Here is a 20,015-nt window from a genome sequence, read left to right on the forward strand (position 1 = left end):
GGCTCCATCGCCAGGGCAAACTGGTGCGGGGAAAGTGAACACTCCTGTTGTGTTCCCCTCTCAATGGTTAATGCCTCAATGCAAGACTGCCACTTCGTACTCAAGTTCTTGGTTGAGAATAAAGAAGTCTAATCCAGGACATGTATTCTATGCCCAGTCATGTTAGATTCAGGATTTACCAAAGGTACTCCCACTGCAGGGTGTCGAACACCTCAATATCCAAGGCGACTACTGCCGCCCGGATCTTGCTGTCAGCTACTGAATGCAATACATGGGAGAGGCACGGTATGTTCATATGCGTTCCTCTTCCTGGCATTAACAAACACTGATCTTCATGAACCAGATCGGTCACCGCGTTATGAAGACATGTTGCCAGGACCTTGGCAAGTAGCTTTGCGTCGATACCTAACATTGACAAGGGTCCATATGAGCCCGGTTCATGTATGTCTTTGCCTGGCTTCAAAAGCATGACAATCTGTGCCTCTCTCATGGATTGAGACAGGGCTCCCACTCGTTTGGCCTTCCGCAGAGTTTACTGCAAGGCGGGGAACAGCAGATCGGCATGTGTCATGTAAAATTCTACCGGAATGCCATCTGGGCAGTTCTTCTAGTTGGATCTCCGCATTTAAGCCTGTTGCTTGTTCCTCAGTGAGATGAGGGAGGAGCACACCAGCCAAGAACTCCCTGTCATTAGATGGAGCCATTTCTGGGTACTCCCGATATATCTTAACTTGGTGGTCAAGCAATACAGAATTAACTCCAGTGTGTGTGTTGGCTGTGGTGCCATCTGGGTGATTAAGTTATGTTATGTTATGTTATGTTATGTTATGTTATGTTATGTTATGTTATGTTATGTTATAATTGCTTTTGTAGAGCGCACGGCTACTCAAAAAGAGTGTCCCGGCGCTTTTTAAAAAGGAGGGCTGCGGTCTACTAACATAACACTTTAAAAGAAAAAATATCGCAGATAAAAAGAACAGAACAGGCAAAAAGGCCTACTGGGTGAACAGCCAGGTTTTGAGGCCTTTTCTAAAAGCTAATAAGCTGGTAGCTCCCCGAAGTGTAAGAGGCAGAGAAAATATAAGTGGGGAGGGGCACTCCCGTTTTAGCAGCCACGCTAAGAACCTCCCAGATTTATCACCTTCCCTATGGAGCAACTGGCTATACTCATGCCTAGTGAAACAGTCCAGCCTGTCCATATCTCACTGACCTAGAGATGTGCCAGCAGAATAGACACACTGTGCTGCTCTGGTACCTGCCCCACATGCTGCACCGTGGTCAGCCTGTCTTCTGCTTCAATCAACTCTTGTTCTAGCCACCTTCTTGTCCTGTCTATTCTGGAGAAGCATTCTCCCCGGGTCACTACTTTAAGTGTATCCCATTCAACCCCTCTGCTGTTTGTGGTTGTGCAAATCATGTGTGTTGCAAGGCAATCTTGCCCATAGGACAGAATGGGGAATGCTGTGTCACATGTTTCCAGCATATCTTCGCATAGGCATAAGATGGAGAGATGGAGGTTAGTGTGCCCTAACTCAGAATGTAATAACACATATTTTTGTGAAGATGATTTTTAAATTGTGTGTTTAGAAACCAAACTTTTAGAAGTGGCTGTTTACTTCTCTTAAACTATCCTCTGTGCCCATGCCTGGTTGTATATTGACTGCCTGGGTTTGAATGTGACAGGGTCTGGGTAGTGTCCTGAGACCAGTGAGGAGTAGGTGAGACAGCAACAGGCTGGCCTGCATTCGATGTGAGGGAGGAGTAACCCCCTGGATGTGAAGAGGGCTGTGTTGCTGCCACCAAAGGATGGCTCTACCTCCTGCGGAGTGTCTGGGGCCCAGACCCTCACTATCAAAGGAAGAGGGTGTACACTGACAGGAAGACAGTCAGGTCTGGGTTAGATTGGGCTCAGAGCCCCCCCGAACACAAATACTTCAAAGGCATTTAGGGCTATAAAAGTGAGAGCTGAAACTCCTGAACTCAAGACTGAACTAAAGCCTGAAAACTACTTTGCGATCAAAAGGAACCTCTGCCAAGGAAGAACAGCTGAAGAGACTGAAGAGAAGGACTGCCCTTGCTGTGTGTTCTGGGGCTGGCCTGCAGTTTGCTGATTTGACTAAGGAGAGGACTAGGGACTTTGCTGTACTGTGTCCCCATGCAGGGCCGGTCCTAGCCATGGGCGGTATGGGCAGCTGCCCAGGGCCTCGCGCTCAGGGGGGCCCCTCCGCCGGCCCCGCAGTTGCGGGCAGCGCCAGCGGGAATACATATATTATAATCATGGGCAGGAGCAATAAGCGCTGCTGCACTGTCGTTGCGCTCGGCAGGGGCCGGGCCACAGCAGGCAGTAAAAGTAAGGCAGGGAAGGAGGTCGGGAAAAACGGGAAACACCCATTACAACGACGGTGTTTTCACGCATGCCATCGCAACGCGACTTTCACATCGCAGGAGGCATTACATCGCATGGTTTTAGAACGCATGCTACTAATGCGCACTCACATTAACATCGCTAGCCATAACAACGTGCGAGTGCCGAGATCGGATTGCTGGCATGTATAAAAAGCCGAGTCCGAAATAATACATTATTGATGCGGAGTGCCGACATGTATAAAACGCACAGTACGGAAATAAAAATTATTGATGCGGTCCACTGATGCGTGCCACTTAGATGACTGTGCCGGTGACATGGGAGATGGTACACAGGAGGTGACTGCTGTGCCGGTGATGGTGATGTCATAGCAATAGCCACGGGGGTGCTGTGATAACATGGAGGCTGGAACACGGGAGGTGACTGATGCGTGCAATAAGCAATTAGTTGTATGCACTGATCACTTGTATTTAATACAAATTATTATGGAATTAGCAATTAGTTGTATGACTGATGTATAAAACGCAGAGTGCCGAGATTTGAGATGTATGGAGATCACTTGTATCAGACTCAGAGTGCCGACATGTTTATTATTATGGAACTAACAATTAGTTGTATGACTGATGTATAAAACGCAGAGGGCCGAGAATTGTATCAGGCGAGATGTAGATCTCAAGAAAAATTATTGATGCGTACCACTTAGGTGACTGTGCCGAGGTGACAGATAACATGTACGCAGACTAAGATGAGATGGGAAATTTCAACGGCATGCGGTGACCTCATACCAATAGTCACGGGGGTGCTACCAATACATGGGAGAGGGTACACGGGAGGTGACTGATGCGTGCACCGATCCCTTGTATTTGATAAAAAATATTATGCAATTAGTTCTATTTCATATGCAAAAAATAGTATTGTGCAATTAGCAATTACTTGTATACACCGAAAGATATGACAATCAAATGTTCACAGTGGGTCATCACATTTAAATCTTGACTCGCAGAAGGTGTGAGCAGACGTTTTATATGCATTGCTGTAATGTAAAGTGGTACGCTTAGAACTTAGCAGTAATGAAGGGCCTGGCTGCTGAAGCAGCCTGAGCCACCGCAGCTGCTAAAATTAAACGATAACATTTTATATCTTAAGATACCCTCGTGTGTGAGGAGCCATTGGGGTGTACATTAACTGACGGATTTCGTTTGGCGAATGGCAAATAGTACATCCGACATGTTTTGATGGCCTTCCCATCTGTTACACTCTAAAATATTGCTCATGCCTTTTTTAAATCGGGCACTGTCTTTTTTTAATATTACAACTCAGTTGTGTGAAAGTCTTGCTGGAAGTATTGGTACTGATGGGACACAATCTTTGAGCCTCAGGAGGTGACTTGCTCAAAGAGGTGTTAATTGCGGCACTGGTAGTAAACTGTGCTTGCTCTTTTATTTGAAGCAGCTGGGTGTTGCCTGGCAGTAATTGTCCAAACGAATTATAAAGCAATAACACAATAAATTGCATTAAAAGCATTAAAAGGGTGCAAACGCTATCCTAGCTATTTATAAATCCTGTGCCCAACACAGGTGTTAACTAGTGCACGTGTTATTTGCGCCAAACAGAGTGTTTGTATTCGTCTTTAGCGACTAGCTGTTTCCCGCAATGATGTGTATGTAGAGAATGTGTAATACAATTAAGGTACTCAATGCTGATTAAAAAAAAGCGTTGTAATGGTACGCGATGTTTTTGTATGCGCTGTCATGCCTTGTTGCATAAGGGAACATACATTGACGTTGCAACGGCACGCGATGTGGAAACTTGCGAAGTAACAGTCTTTGCAATGTTAAATCAGCGTGGTTACAGTCTGCGATGTAACGGTTGGCGATGTAGCATCATACATACGGAAAAACACTGTCTGCGACTGCGCAAGCACCGCACGCACCGTGACGCATGCACCCCACCACCTACCTTGCTGGTGGTGGTGGTACCTTGGTGGTGGTGAGGTGACGTGACTCCGGCCGGCCTTGCTCATGAGTGACTGACAGTGGGTCCCAGGGCCGTCAATCTGGTAGCGCGCGAAAGCGCTACCAATGACGGCCCTGGACATGATTTTATGGCCAGCCCCTGCTCAGCACTTTATCCAGGGCTACTCTGCAGTGTGAGATCTGAGGTGTATGACCAGGACTGACGAGAAGCACTAAAGTGCAAGTATAAAATCGAGAAATGCCCCCCCTGGCCTAGAGATCCTGATTTCCTGACCTGGACGTCACTTGCAGCGTGAAGCTCTGCAGACACGTCATCTCCTCTCGTCTACCTAAGCTGCCATTTCCTCCCAGAATTATCATGTTAATAGCAGCCAGGACACCCCCTTCACACACTAATCCTCTCCCAAATTATCTGCCGCTCCTGCTGAGAGACACCTGCAAGCAGTGTGGGTGGGTGGGGGCATCCTGAAAGGGGGTACACAACAGAAAGGGGGTAATTGAGAGCAGAGAAGAACCTGGGGTTCAATGCCATCTCCCCACCCGGGGGAACGCCCGCCCCCTGGCCCCTCCTTTCCCGATGCAAAAACACCGGATGGAGAAATCTCCCAAGCCTTTGTCACGTGTGGAAGCTGGGCATCACTGGTCGATGGGTAGAGTTCCTATTTTTCCCTGACCTCTCGCTGGCATCCTGTAATCTTGAAATTACCACCCTGGGTCTGTGGCATTTAGACGAGCGAGCTAGATGTTATTGTGGCATGCACACACTTTGTGTGATCTTTGGCAGGCCGCTCTAGCTCATTGTACTTCATGTTGTTTGAGGTAGCTATGGCTGTGTGACCCGAAGGTACCACTCAATACATCCCAGAGAGGAGTTGAGCGCCAGAGAGGGCACAGGCCTGCACTAGAAATCGTCTCGAGGGAAAGCAACTCAGATCTCTCTGGACGAGACTACGGTGAGTGGTGACACTTATTTAACTCACCGTTACTGGAAAATGTATTTTACATGGGTAGTTGTTTATGGTCTTATTAGATGGAATTTACCATTATATATGTATTTGCTCTCTTCTTATAAAAAATAATGTTTTATAAGGTATTTATATAGTGTAATGTAATGGATATAAATGTTGTGTTGTGTTGTTTAAAGGCCAATGATGTAAATAAATATATGTTTTATTGATTTGATTGATATGCAGATTTAGGAATTAATTCACGACAAGCAGACATGAATTCTGTTCAGAAAAAGTAGTGAAGAGAGCACAAACAGAATGCTTTGGTTATCGTACTGTATTGCAAGTGTATTCATGTAGTGCTTTCTTCTCCTGAAGAGGTGTTGAAGCGTTTTTAATTGGGAAAAAACTCTGTTCTGGAATCCAAGCGTAGTGGTTAGTCTAGTGCTATTGATTATTGTTGATTATTTGGGTTAACAATGTGCTCGCAAGGGCACCATTCCATGATTTATACCAGTATCTTTGTTGGAGATTAAATGAATATATTATTGTGTGACCATTAGTAGAGGGACAGAGGGGAGTCTGCTCTTTTATTTTTCTTGGACCGCAAAAAGCCCTCAGTTCACCAAATTGAAGTCAGTAAACCAGAAGCCTCCATGGATTATGCCTTGGTTTAAAAGTATAATTTTGAGTGTGAACCCTTAAGAGTATATTGAACTTCCACAACAATATTTTTCCAAGAGCTGGTTACAGTGTCCCACAGAGGGAAGCCACATGTGGGTTGTCACATCCACCAGGATGGAAACAACCCGAAGAAGAACCTACCTCCTGTACTGCAATCTCTCGCTTCTGACAGAAGACACTACTCGCTGAGCACCTGGACTGCCAAGCGCCCAAAAACCAGCTGTATGGATCTGTGAGCTAAATGCTTGCTGCTCCCAAATGCGGTATTCTAAAGATCATGACTCATTTCTAGCGTGGAAGATTCAGCCTCTCACCTGTCTGAGGTGGGGAAATTGTTGCTTTCTCTTACCCATAAATTGGAAAATTGCCCCATATGTTATTTACTGCACTTAGAAACAGCAAAAAAGTCGCATTTATTGCTTTATAAAAATGAGTGATTATTATTTATTTAGCAAATGCACCCCACATGCTTAACTTGCGGCTCTATCCACACCTATAAACGGAAGAAGCCAAGGAGCCCACTTACTAGAGACTAAGGGGCAGATTTACAAGCCCCTTGTGCCTCTTTTACGCCGCCGTTGCGTCACTTTCTGTGATGTCACTTAGAGGGGCCTCACATCTTCCCTTTCGCCCGGGGCCTCAGAAGGCCTAGGACCGGCACTGTCCCCATGCTTGAAAGGACTTTCCTGTGTGCTGTGTCCTGAAGTAACTTGTCTCCAAGGCCCCTAGAGGAGCTGGCTCCCTGTTGTGTAAACTCAGGAAAAAAGTTTCCAGGTGTGTTTCAGTGATGCTGTTTGGGTGTGATTTTTGCAGCCTGAGACCATCGTGAGAATTGCCCAGTGACCGTGTGCCCCGGAGCAGTCTTGCACTCTGCTTCGATCCACAGAGTGACCAGAAGTGCTGTGATTGTTATCGCCATCGGCCTGGACCGTCGTCCCAAGGGGGAGCCGTCCGAAATCACCGCCGAAGGCCTGAGCCTGCCTTTGCCAAAGAGAGACCTGTGAATCTTCACCATTGTGGGTCCAAGGTCCTTTGCCCAAGATCAACGGAGTCGCGCCGGGAGCCGATCAGCTGCGAGGCAATCCCCTGGTAGCCCGACTCTCACTGCGAGGAGCAGCCACCGCCAACCCAAAGCCGTGCAGCATGATGCCCAAGCCGCAAGGAGAGGAGGGAGAGACTGCACCCCCACCCGTAATGCTCAGCAAGCGAGCGTGTGTGTGTTGCCACCTGGGGCAGAGTGCGTGCTACCAGAGATTGCTCTTGGTCTCTCCCATCTTTTCAGCGCCAACCTCCGCTCAAGTCAGTATCATGGCCCGTACTTGCCGAGGAGTGGCAGTACAGGGGTTGGAATGGGGAGCTGCACTTGGTTTCCTTCCTCTCAGTATTGGGGGCATTTTTTTGGCAAACGCTGACCGTGAGTCAGCCAAGAGTGGCATAGAGACCTTTACGAGAACTGCGATCCTTGCAGTACTGCATTATTACTTGCTGTTAGGATCTGCATTAATACGTGCACTACAAACTACATTATTACTTCTTTTACGATCCACTTTAATACGTGCACTACGAACTGCCTTATTACTTGCTTTCACAATCCGCATTAGTACTTGCATTAAGGACTATCTTGTTTCTACATTCCGAACTGCATGGCCTTGCATTAGGACTGCATTCAATCATCGTGAACTGCCCATTAACACCGCAAGAACCTACAAGTGATTGTTAACCTAATAAAGGGCCCAGTGAAATATGAATTCCCATAAGCTGGATATTTGTTATCGTTTGGTCTCATCACATTTCTTCTTGATAAAGATACTGATATTTTCCTAAATCAGTGTGGTGTCCATTTGTGGTGTTATCACTGTGGTACTGGGAGTGTGGTTGCAAATACTTTACACATAACCTTAGAGATAAGCCTGGCTGCTCATGCCAAGCTACCGGGGGGGGTGAGCAGGGGTTATCTAAGAGTGTGTCCCTCCCTTCCCTGACTAGAAGCAAGGGCTCCTATTTGGACTAAGGTACCTAACTCAGCCAACTAGACCCCCCCAGTTCTAACAATCAGTATGAGATGCTCAGTCAGGGTTATATGTCATTAGGGCAGGTGTTCCGGTTATAAATGCTTGATGGGATAATGGGGTGGGTTGCCACTGGGATGGTGCCAGTGGGCAGGGCCCTCACTTCAGGTTATGGTCAACCTACTTCATTTGGGGCAAAATGATGTGCATACATGGGAGTGGTGGTACTAGACCCAAAGCCCCCTGCGGGAGGGGTGGTAATGTTATGCAATGTTACAAAGTTATTACAACAGCTTATGTACATTTGTAAACTGATGCATAGTATTGAGTAATGTGTGTATGATAAATATACTCTTTATTTTTATAAAGAAAAGTAAAGACTGGACAATCAATTATTGAGTGAAATGTATGCATACATGCAAATGGCGATTACTAGCCCACACCACCGCCCTTGAGTAAGCCTTAGACTGCTCTGCAACGCTACCCACTGTTTCCCAGTGTAGGACAAATGTAGACATGTTATTTATGCAGGTCTCACAGATACTGCCTCGTTTTCCAACGGGGGGCAGCTAACAGAAGGAGCAGGGAGCAGAAATGACATGGTGGCTTCAGAGGGAGTAGAAGGTGTCATGTGTGAGAGGAAGAGGCAGGAAGAAGAAGGAGCAAAGTGTCAGCAGAGGGGTGCGGCGAGAGCAGAGAGGAAGTGGGGCCATGTGGACAATGTGTCAGCAGAAACAGCAGTGTGTGGGTTAAAGAGGTGGTGTGTGAGCAGAAGGAGCAGTAAGTTAGCCGCAGGGAGGTTATTGTGTGATTAAGGGGAAGGGTGCCGAGGGAGAGTGTGTGAGCAGTGCATTCGGGGAGCAGAGGGCCAGACCATGAGCAGAGGGAGCAGATAAGGCAGTGTGTGAGCAGACTGGGCAAGAAGCGGAGTGGGCAGTGAGTGTTCTGAGAGAGCAGGGAGCAGGAGGGGCAATGTATGAGGAGAATAGGCGGAAGACACAGAGGGTGCAGTGTGTGTTTAGTGTGAGCAGGAAAAACAGAAGTGCCAATGGAATTAAAAGCATTGATCAATCTCAAAATTGATCAAGTTATATACATTTCCCAAGTGGACAAGCTCAGTGCACTCTAGTACCACCTGCAATTCCTCCAGAATTATATTGAAAATTAGATTTTGTGACCTGTGCCCCTTCCTACCAAAAATGTTGTGAACCTGGCTCCTATGATCAATGGTGTTCAATTTGTAAATTCCAATGTTCTGGAATCTGCATATGCTGAACCTCCCATTCGACCATGGCAGTCCAGACTTAAAGGAACGCTGAAAAATATGAGTGGTGGAGTACAGATTTACCACCCTCTTACCTCTGTCTTAAGTCTTAAGGGCAGACATGTAAATCAAAGCATTGACATGTACAGGCCCTTGAAGGCCCCCACATTTCAACAATGATTCCTTGTGTGACTTTATAATGGAGATAGTAAATTGTTGAGATCACCAGACTCCCGCACCAAACTCAAGTCACTAAGACCACATAGATCATGGAAGATTGAGGCATATTAGAAAGAACCTTGTTAAAATTATCGCCATTTTAGCGGCAGGAAACTGCTGCTAAAACGGCGATAATGGGCTTCTAATATGCGTTATAGAATTCCAATACAAGCCCAGGTTAGATGTGCAGGACATCTAACCTGGGCTTCTATTGGAATTCTATAACGCATATTAGCAAGCCCATTATTGCCGTTTTAGCTGCAGTTTCCTGCCACTAAAACGGCGATAATTTTAACGATGTTCTTTCTAATATGCCTCCTTTTTCTTAACACAACAGCGGGCAGACTCTTACTGCTCTGTTGTGCATAAATGGTCAGGCCAAATTTGCAAATCTGTATCAGTGCTCACTGCCAAGCCCTGCTCAGGCATGCTGGTCCTAATCGTCAACCTGAGCGTACATATTTTAAAAGGCTGGCCACACATTTGAGAGGAGCATAACATCTCTTGCAAATGTGCAACCAGTGCTCATTGTGTTTAGCTACTGTCACCTTCACTCCCAATGAAAAACATAATCTTTTTGTATCGGGATTCAGCAATGTCATCCGAACAGGATAAAGAGCCGGGTGATGGTGTATCGCTATTTTGATAAAAGCTGCATCTAAGTACATGAGTCAGTAATCGAAAGTTGACCAGTTAACCTTTGCAAAGGGGTCTGCCATTGTGCCTTTTTAGTACATTTTGATCCATTCGAGCTAGACTTTTTTTAATTAAAATCTGCAAATTAGGTGCAGAAGGTGAATTCCGTGGCAAGTGAAGGAAATCCATAATTAGGCAGAACATTTTGCAGGCTCATAATTCCAATGCCCTTTACTATGTAAGTCCTGTAGAACATAAAGGTGAATTTGAGGCATCCTAGAGGCAAAGTAACCTATGTCCCGATAGGTTTTAAGTGTTCATCAAGTCAAGAGTGCGGGCTACACTAATTCGTGTATGGCCAATTATCTGACAACTGAAGCTCCTGATTAACAAATGGGCACATTCTGTTTTATTTTAGGATGTTAATACATCTTGGACTCTTTTTCGCTCTCTCTCTGCTTCTCAATTCGTGCATGAGCATTAAGTTGTCAAGATGCCACTACACATCCATCCTGCTCCTGGGGTCTACAACTTGAGAATTTGATGTAAAATCCAATTTCCTATTATTATGCCTTATCTGCAAATTGGATGTGGCCACGTGTCTCATGCATTTTTAACTAAGAAGCCAATATGTCATTTGTATCGCAGGTATATCTAGCTGCATTGCAGAATCGCCTCAAGCAGCAGACTCAGACTTTCCACTTCAAATTATAGATGTAAGGGATAAATTATAACTCAGACGTCAATGTGCCATATATCAGGGAAAGGGCCTGCCTAGCTTACAAGGCAATGCAGGGGTACATTAAACTTCAGAGGCATTCGTGCTTCTGAGGACCCTTTGATATTCATTAAAGGTCATCTAGTTGATGCACACTGAAGATAACCTGAAAATAAATATAGCATTTCAGCATTGTCAAATAAAAATCATAATTAAAACTGTAAAAACAAATAGTGATGATCCAAACAGTGTTCTTTAGCAAAAGGACAATATCCTGCGACAACAAAAGTTGAATAGTTTGCTTTAAAAATTTCGGATAGTGTAACTACATTGATTGGAGAATGGGAAGATGATGTTTGATTGGCAATTCATGAACATAGCTGAAATTAGAATATTTTCATACAGCAAAGGTGAAATTAGTAACTTTTGTTTTACGACACGCAGATATTATGCCACGTTTAAAGATGTCTAATTTTACCTTTGTGTACAGTATGGGCTTTTGCACTTTCAGAACTGTTGAGGATGCGGTAATATGATATGTATACAAAGTAAAGTATCCCAGGCAGCCCTCTAGCATAAACTGGAAACGAAAAACATCTCTCGTAAAAGTGTACAAATCAGCCCCACTCTGTCATGGACAAGGCGCATAACAATAGCCCCTGCGGTGCTGGGAGGAAGTAGGAGCAGGCTCCAGGGTGGCCCCCTCCGGCATTGTGCACGGGTGAGTCCGAGAGCTCCTGACTGAGCCCGGAGCTGAAGGAAGGCCCACTCAACTTTCGTTATGCCACTGCCATGGACTATGACTTGAATTGGGCAATGGGGGCATTCTTTGGTCACTGCAGGCTAGCGTCCACCTGACTCTGAAAGCAGCCTCCTAGCCTGAATCCTAGTGAAGCTAACCTTTAAACACACATCATGGCTATTTAGCAGCTGTATGTAGAATAGCACTTCCCTCCATTTCCGGTACCCAGACAAGTTTAGTAAGGGTTTAAAAAAATGTCAAAACAAAAGATATTTTTTTTTACCGAAAAACATAAAATGTAGCAAGGTTGTATCTGCTAAGCCATCCCAATGACCGCGATGTTCCAACGCGAACCATTACATCGCAAGTAGTTTCAACGACTTGCTGAAGGGGGGCGCACTGGACTTAGTATTATTAACTATTCCTTTCTACAGTTTGTGCAAAAGGCAGGGAAGGTGTTGGATTTACAATCCAACCCCTTCCCTGCCTTTGCACCCCCTAGAGCAAGTTGTTGAAACGACTTGCTATGTAATGGTACGCGTGGTAACTATGCGGTCGTTGTACTGACCGCGTTGTAAAGGAACCGCGTTGTAGGGACACCGTTGAAAATGCTGTTTCCCTGCAAAATGCCTAGGGCCTCATTTATGAGAAATGATGCTTCGCTGAGTGAAAGCAGCGATGCGTCACTTCTCAGTGCACACTCCTTGCGACATTCTTGATGCGTCATATTTAATGTATGACGCATCATGTCGCAAGGAGTTACAGATACGTCAGTATTTCTGATGTATCTGTAAGTACAAAAGTGACGCATTGCTGGAGTGTGTCACAAAAGTGACGCAACTCTAGCAATGCGTCCTTTCACATGGGGAAAGCCCCATGTGAAAGGGCCTGCATCAGTCTTACGCCTGCTGTGAGGCAGGCGCAAGATTTTGACGCAACAGCGTCCTAAAATTGACGCAGTGAAATCTTATAGATTTCACTGCATCACTTTTACGACCCTGCCTTGCGTCAATAGGCCCCCCTTGCATACATTATACCTGGCGCAGGTATAATGTGGCGCAGGGGTTTACAAAGTGACGCATCTACCTAGATGCGTCACTTTGTAAATATGGCGCAACGAGGCGCATTTTTTACGCCACTACTGCGTCACAAAAAGTGAATGAGGCCCTAGGTCTTTAAGGATTTACGGAAGAGAAGGTGCGACTCTAGGCAGGAGATCAATAAGCAAAGAGTGTCTCTGCACAGAGAGGCCTCAGAATTAAGCCACTCACTAACCCACAACAACAGGTGAGCCAGATTTACTTTGTCCAATTTGTACTGCAGGTTTAGCTTAGAGTGTATAGTAAAGTTTGAGCTGGTGGGAGGAAGATAAGGTAGCATGCAACAAATACATTTTCCCTCGGCTTGAGGAAAGGAAGCATTGCGACGGCCCTAAACCCCTGCATCATATAGCGGTGCCGGAACACACGGTGCATAATAAACATTTAAAAGAGGATTAATGGTCTCTTTCCCCACAGCCCTCTGTAGATAAATATTGGGTCAGCCTCTCTATTGAGTTTAAGTCATGAGCTTTTGAGCTGTGGCCGCCAGGAACCCGTGGAATTAAAATGTATTCCCAAATAGCTAAAATTATTCAGACTACTGAGCAATTGTCCTGTTATTAAAAGCTTAGAAGTCTTTATTTTACCAGGCCCACGTGCAATAATATGCGATTTCCCAAGATCTGTGACCAGGTCTAGGCTGCGCATGAAAGTGCCAATACGGTCCACGAGCACCTGTAGAGCATTCGGAGTTTGTGCAAGAAGGACCGCGTCATCTCTTCAATTCCTCTCAATTATAATTTAGAGAATTTTGTTCAGAGTTAATGAAGTTCATGTGTACGCATTGTATCAGTTTATGAAAACAAATCTTTGGCTTTTAACCTTTAGACACGCCTGGTTTCAGTGTATTTTTTATTTCCCGGGTTACAGGGCGTACGATCATTCTGTCCACCCATCACATGGACGAAGCAGACATCTTGGGAGACCGAATTGCCATCATTTCCCACGGCAAGCTTTGCTGCTGCGGCTCCTCCATGTTTCTAAAGAAACACTTCGGAAGTGGCTATTTTCTCACACTTGTAAAAGCCTCTAATGTGAGCCATGATGTCTTGCCTAAGGCGCAAACTGGACTGATTAAGGTAATGCATTTTAAATATAAAATGGAAATGTGAAAGGAGAGAGTGTGTAGGAAGACTTCATACACGTTGATGGTAATTTAAACTCCATTATTCAGCTCATGGATATCTTCTAATAGTTATGCGCGGCAGCTTCCCTCTCTAAAGGCATAGAAAATCCTCTGCAACATCACACATGATGCATTCTAAAATGTTAAAAGTCACCAGGCTGCCTTTTTAAGTACATTAAGCACGCACAGGGATATTATTACAGAGTAAAAATATTTGATGTAAACAAGAGAGTAGCCAGAAAAAGAAAATACGCCCCAGACAGGCTTAGAGGGAGAGCTCCCACTGAGGGAGTTCTAAAAAATATTTCCTGCCCCATCCCTCTTTCAGTCTTTTTCGTCCTTTCAGTCCCTCGACACATATTTCTTTTTCTATCTGTTTCTGTCCTCCTTTGATAAACTCTGTAATTGTTCTATTCGTTCTTTATTCGTAATGCCCTTCGTTCACCCATCCTTCCTTCTCTGCATCTGTCATTCTTCCTTTCTTCACTAAGACATTCATGCTTTTGCCTGTGCATCTCTATCTTTACCCATACTTCCTTTTCAAAATCCTTCCACCTATAAGTCTCTTTATTGAATGATACTTCTCTTCATCATCCACTTATTCTCTCCATCCATCGTCCATTGTTCTGCCCATCCAACCATTGATCCATCCACCCGTCCACCCCTTTCCGGATATATCCTGCTCTCATCCCCACTTATCTTTCTTTCTTCGAGGCTGTATAGTGCCATTTGTTCCATCGATTCATAAAGTCTTTATACTGCTCGCTCTCAGTGGTATTTATGAGCAGCATTTTTTAAACTAGCGGTCTCTGATCAAACTGACATCAGCTATAAACAAACAATTAAATGTTTCATATTACTCAGAACTGCTCAGTGGCACCCACCCTTTAAGCTGCTAAATTGGTAGTTGATGATGCCCCTTGATGTAATTGTGGAATGTCCAGTATTGACCCCTTTTCCCCTTGAGTTTGTGAAGCATTTTAGTTTTTCTCGAAGGGGAGGGAAGTGGTGGCCTTGGTGGTGGAGACAGTTTAAAACTGCAGGGCATGCGAGGGAGGGTTGGGCACCAGACAGTGCTTTCAGTACGTAGATCACACATTCAAGCATGAGAATATGACATAAAACACATTCACTCACCTTCAACATGAGACCAGGCCTTTACTGTTCCTAGCTCAAATACAGGCATGGCTCCAGGAAGTGTTATCTGGATGGCCAAGGGTGTATTTGGGTTGGCCATGGGGCACCCAATATTTATCTCTTCTGGAGGTAGCATGCAAGCCCTAGATTACATCATATCTGTGCCTATACAGGCATCACCATACAAATAATGAATTCTGTGTGTATACTGAGCGTGTAGAGAGTTACTTGCAAGTAATAGCTGATATCTGTAGTCAAGCGTGGACTCTCATAAATTGCAACAGGCCAGGTTTCAACACATGTACTTGCATACCAAGCCAATTAGAATATTAGTTCAAACTTGAGGAGGCCCCTATTACCACACCCAAGTCTCGACATAATTTCACTACGCAGGTTGGCTATTACTCAGTGGAATTTGTCCAGCAATTATTTTTCTGCACAGCATGATCTTTATAATTGTTTATTTTCTTGTGATTCGTTTGTAGTGTAGTTTCAGCGACAAAAGGTAAAAAAAATAGCAAACCCTCTGGAAAAAAAGAAAGGAGCACTTTTGAAAACTGACACCCGTTTTCATGCCTGACAACTGCAAAACTGTTACTGTTCTTTGAAAACTCCCTTAGAAACACATCCATACAGATGTGTGTCATAAGCTCTTTCTCATGCTGTAAAATAATCAAATTCTGATTTTGACCACGAATCGCTGTGCAGCAGAAACATATGAGGACACGGACAGTGTTAGAAAGGAGCTCTCACAGACTACAGTTTAAATCCCTATAACCAGGGCAGATACATACATTTCATAAAGTGCTAGGAAAGGTTTAGCCTGATGATGCAACCAATAATGTACCAGTTCACCAATGGTGGCAAGATCTGCACCATCTGTGACTTTTTGTTTTGTAGCAAAGGTTTTGCAACAATTAGTTCTGCTGCAAAAGCAGTTTTGCCTATATTTTTTAAGTCTATAAGGGATGTTGGGGCGGCAGACCCGAGAGCAGAGGACGGCCCGGGACCAGGGTTCGATTCCCGGCGCGGCAGGTTTCTGGACCAGGGTCAGCGGACTCGATAATTCTCTCGCCTCGGTGCCCACTCTGATCAGCGATCACACTCGGCAACTCTGGGCATTAGCTTGCCTCATCTTCACTAACGGCCCCACCAGACCGCCGGGGATGCCTGGTCTCACCCTGGAGATACCCATTAAGGGGCCATCTCTCAGGGAAGCCAGGAAGGGTTTCGCAGCGGTCGAAGCGCCTTGGGACCCTCCGGGTAAGTAGTGCGCTATATAAATGCCTATACATACATACATACACATCTGTTGACATCAAGACAATGAGGTGATGAGGGTACCGATGGAGAAATGGCTTTAATAAGCTCAATGGTCTTCTGGAATAAATGTGATCTATCCAGAATGTTCATGAAGGGCTTCCTGATCACTTGCTGATGAGATAAGGAAGCGTTGTGGGCAAGCGTTGTGTGCAGAATGCCCAACCAGGAGAGACCTCTTCCTTTTGGATCCATGGTTAGCACACAGGGCTTCATCTGACACATCATTATCAAAAGAAGAGCAGTACTTGGTAGAAAGCTATGAATCTGCGTGTATTGTATTTATGGCACTACGTGTGGACTGCAAAACTTCCTTGCAAAAGACACATTTGTTTGCTGAGTCTGAAACGCAACAGTAGCAGGCATTAAGGCTTAAAGTAGGCCTTGTAAAGGTTTCCCAATTACAAGAACATTTTCTCTTTGTATATGCGATAAGTCACAAGCATATGCCTTCAACTCAGATGTAGCATCATCATCATAATTTGTCTGACATAAGATTAGTTATTGTGTAAAAGTTTTCAACCACATATTTTGTCACCTCATAATAACTAGTCCATAGGATTTCAAGAAGATGTTTGAAAGGCAGTCCATTGTATCGTTGGCTCATAAAATAATGATGAAAAAAATTGTAGAACATATCACATAGATGAAAGAAGAGCTTTGCCCCTAGTTCACTTTGGATGGCATGTATGGCAATAAGAGAAGTTGATTATTGTAACAGTGTATTCAAGGAATGCAAGGAAATCTTCTCTATATTACAACTAGAACACTCCCATTGCACCCACTCATCGGTGATGCTCTATCATAGCACCGACTTAAAATGCAATTTGATTTAAAATCACAGACAATTAAGCATCTTAAGATGCAAGCACCACCTTTATATTCAGCATCTAGCTGTTCAATCTGTTGAAGACCAGTGAAAGGCTTCTTGGGCTTGGCTTTCCTAACAAAACACACCATTAGGGATAGATTTTCAATATTACATTAATCACATGATCAATCACTTTTAATACAACAAGTCTTTGAATCACAACTTCTGTAATTATTTTTAGCGCTGGGCGATAAACTTCGCCCCTCCGGGGAAGTGCAAAGTTTTGGCTACTCCGCATGGAGGGTGGAGTTACAGAAAACCTCTGCCAACCACCGCATTGAGTTTTTTTCCTGCAAGTGGCTCACAAAAGGTAAGTAGGTGAGCACAAGCGAAAAAATCGACTGCAAGACTGCCTCCCAGTGAGATTTCTCAACACAGGCTGTTGCAGCAGGTCTCTACCACGCGCATTGAGAACACTGCTGCTCGTGGTGAGAAAGCTGCTGCTTGATTAGAACATCTGTTCAAGCAACAGAAAGGATCAGTGCCCTCTGGCGCACAGCAAGGTGTCATTTGGATTGATTTTACAATGAAGGACAACCTCCCAGTGCTAGAAATTAGTGCGAGCAGCATAACGTACCACAACTCCGCTGCTTATGGAAATCTGCGTAGTCTGATGGAGTTTTTTGGATACTCTGAGGTGTAAAACTCTGCGAGTTCCACCTATTCCTACTTCCTTTTGATTTTTGGGAGAACCATTGTAGCTAAAATATTGATTACTTCATTTTGGAAACATTTAGATGTATATTTTGCATTTATTTTTCTCTTTTTACGATGTGTAAAGGGAAAACTAATCCACTTGTTGAATCAAAATCATCTTCTGAGTCGCAACATGGTGGGAGTTCATTCACAACAAGAAATTGAATTACTTCTCCAATGCGTTTTAAGTAATATTGATTATTTTCTATTACTTTCTTATCCAAAAAAACTATTGTCTCTCCTCTTTCCACTCTCTTTGATGTCTCTGCCAGAGTTAGTACAGAATTGGTGTTTGATTGGTTGGCCATATGTTTAGAAAAATCTATACCATATACCAGGGTACTTTTCCAGTTAGAGAAACCAGTTACAATAAAAAAGATATTATTATCAGTTCTCTTATTAGTCAGCACACAACATGGGGAACAAAAGCAAGCATCCGGACTAACAGAATACTGCAGCCATGGTCATGTTTTGTACCAGTCCGATCTGAATGCTATCTTAAATTTGTCAAACATACTTTGTTGATAAGATTTAAGATATGGTTTGGACATTGTATCCATATACAAATCAAGAGCATTGCTGCTAAGCCATCTTGAGACTTTGCTTTGTCAACAAGGTCTTTATTCACAACAAAACCACAATTTAGTTGAGTAGACATTTTACAGTATTTTGTGCTTTTCATGGGAGATGGTGGTACAGAATTTAAAATATAACACAAAGGATTGTGAGTGAAAAATAAAAAAAAACTCTCAGAATGATGAATCTGTCCATGATGCGCCAAGCTAGGCTTAGCAGCAACTGAAGCATATATTTAAAAACAGAAACAAAAATAATTGATTAGTAAAAAATGTTCCACAAATATAAGGTCAAAATGGTACAGGCTATACACTACAAAGCAAGATCTCTGAAAGAAGAGCTTTTCTCGGAAAGGGTGAGAGAGATCCTTTCCATGCCCAATACGTGCCATAATCGGTGGTACCATCCTGTGTGTGCAGGGATACGGGGGGTTCTCCAATGTATTAATATGTTCTGTACCGCTGTGCCCAGTGCTATGGTTATCTGTTTCCCCCGCCTGTATTTCAAGGGAAAGGTAAGCAAGTTTGGTACCCCCAGTAGAACGTATGCGGGGAGCCTAGGGATCTCTGTGTCAAGGTATTTTTCCATGTCGTCTAAAATGTGTGTCCAGTATGTCTGGAGGTGTTCACAGTCCCATAGCAAGTGAACCAGTGTGTCCCTCTTCCCACATCCCCGCCAGCAATCAGGGCTCTGTGACGTGTCAGCTTGGTGAAGTCTCTCTGGGGTGTAGTACCAGTGGTAGACTAGTTTAGTGAGTTTTTCAGTGAGACCTACATGTGTTGCTGTATGTTGTGCCCCATAGCATGCACCTTTCCATTTCTCTGGGGTTGAGAGTACGTCTGAGATCCCTTTCCCAACGCGCACGCCTCGCGTGGTAAGTATGAGCATATCTGGACAATAGCATCTTATACAAATTGGAGATCAGCTTCTTGTCGGAGGATCGCGTGATAAGCCACCGTTCATAAGAAATAAGAAGCCGTGCTGCCTGAAGGCGGGTGCCCGGATGCATAGCCTAGTGCCGTATCTGGAGATAATGCATTTGTTAAGATTCTGGAAGGCCAAAATCGGCCCAGAGCTGCGAAAAGGGAATAATGTCGTTAGAATAAATATTACATATATACACAATAAAGATTTTAAACTGTAACATTGATGACAGGTAGTTAAACTTGTTAAAACCTATTTAAAAAGGGAATAGCAGCATGAGATAGATCATGGGATTGGGATACGTGCAAATTACAGGCAACTATTTTAAAAACTCCCATATATTTACGTAGACAGATAAAAACAAGGAAAAAAGTAAAAAACGGTTCATAGGGATAATGTGAATAATTTAAAAAAAGTTACACCCACCCTTTTCATGAGCAGCTACACAGGGTATAGGTATCTGCTAATGCCAAATACCAATAGTTTGCTGGAGGTAGACGTAGGATTTGATAGGCTTTCGTGTATTGTCTGAACCAAGTGGAAATGCAGAGTGGTTTAAGCCAGGACCGCCTGGGCCTATCATACGCTGGGCAGAAAAAAAGGACATGTTCAACATCCTCGATCCTATAGTTACATAATATATATGCTGGTGAGTCAAAACAATGGGTTTTCTATCGGTTACTGAATTTGTTAACCAATAGTGGA

At 44.2% G+C, this 20,015-nt stretch overlaps 1 protein-coding gene across 2 annotated transcripts in view; it reads left to right on the top strand.

Moving 5' to 3' along the window:
- The window catches only part of LOC147727632 (phospholipid-transporting ATPase ABCA1-like), a 2,839,360-nt gene that overhangs the window by 1,506,036 nt on the left and 1,313,309 nt on the right, over positions 1-20,015 (top strand). For both annotated transcript variants that reach the window (XM_086961649.1, XM_086961650.1), the window contains exon 23: positions 13,531-13,739. In XM_086961649.1, coding sequence (XP_086817775.1) covers positions 13,531-13,739 — 209 coding nt within the window. The remainder of the gene's footprint in view (positions 1-13,530; positions 13,740-20,015) is intronic.

Source organism: Lissotriton vulgaris, chromosome 3_1 (genome assembly GCF_964263255.1).
Source record: "Lissotriton vulgaris chromosome 3_1, aLisVul1.2, whole genome shotgun sequence".
NCBI classification, from domain to species: domain Eukaryota; kingdom Metazoa; phylum Chordata; class Amphibia; order Caudata; family Salamandridae; genus Lissotriton; species Lissotriton vulgaris.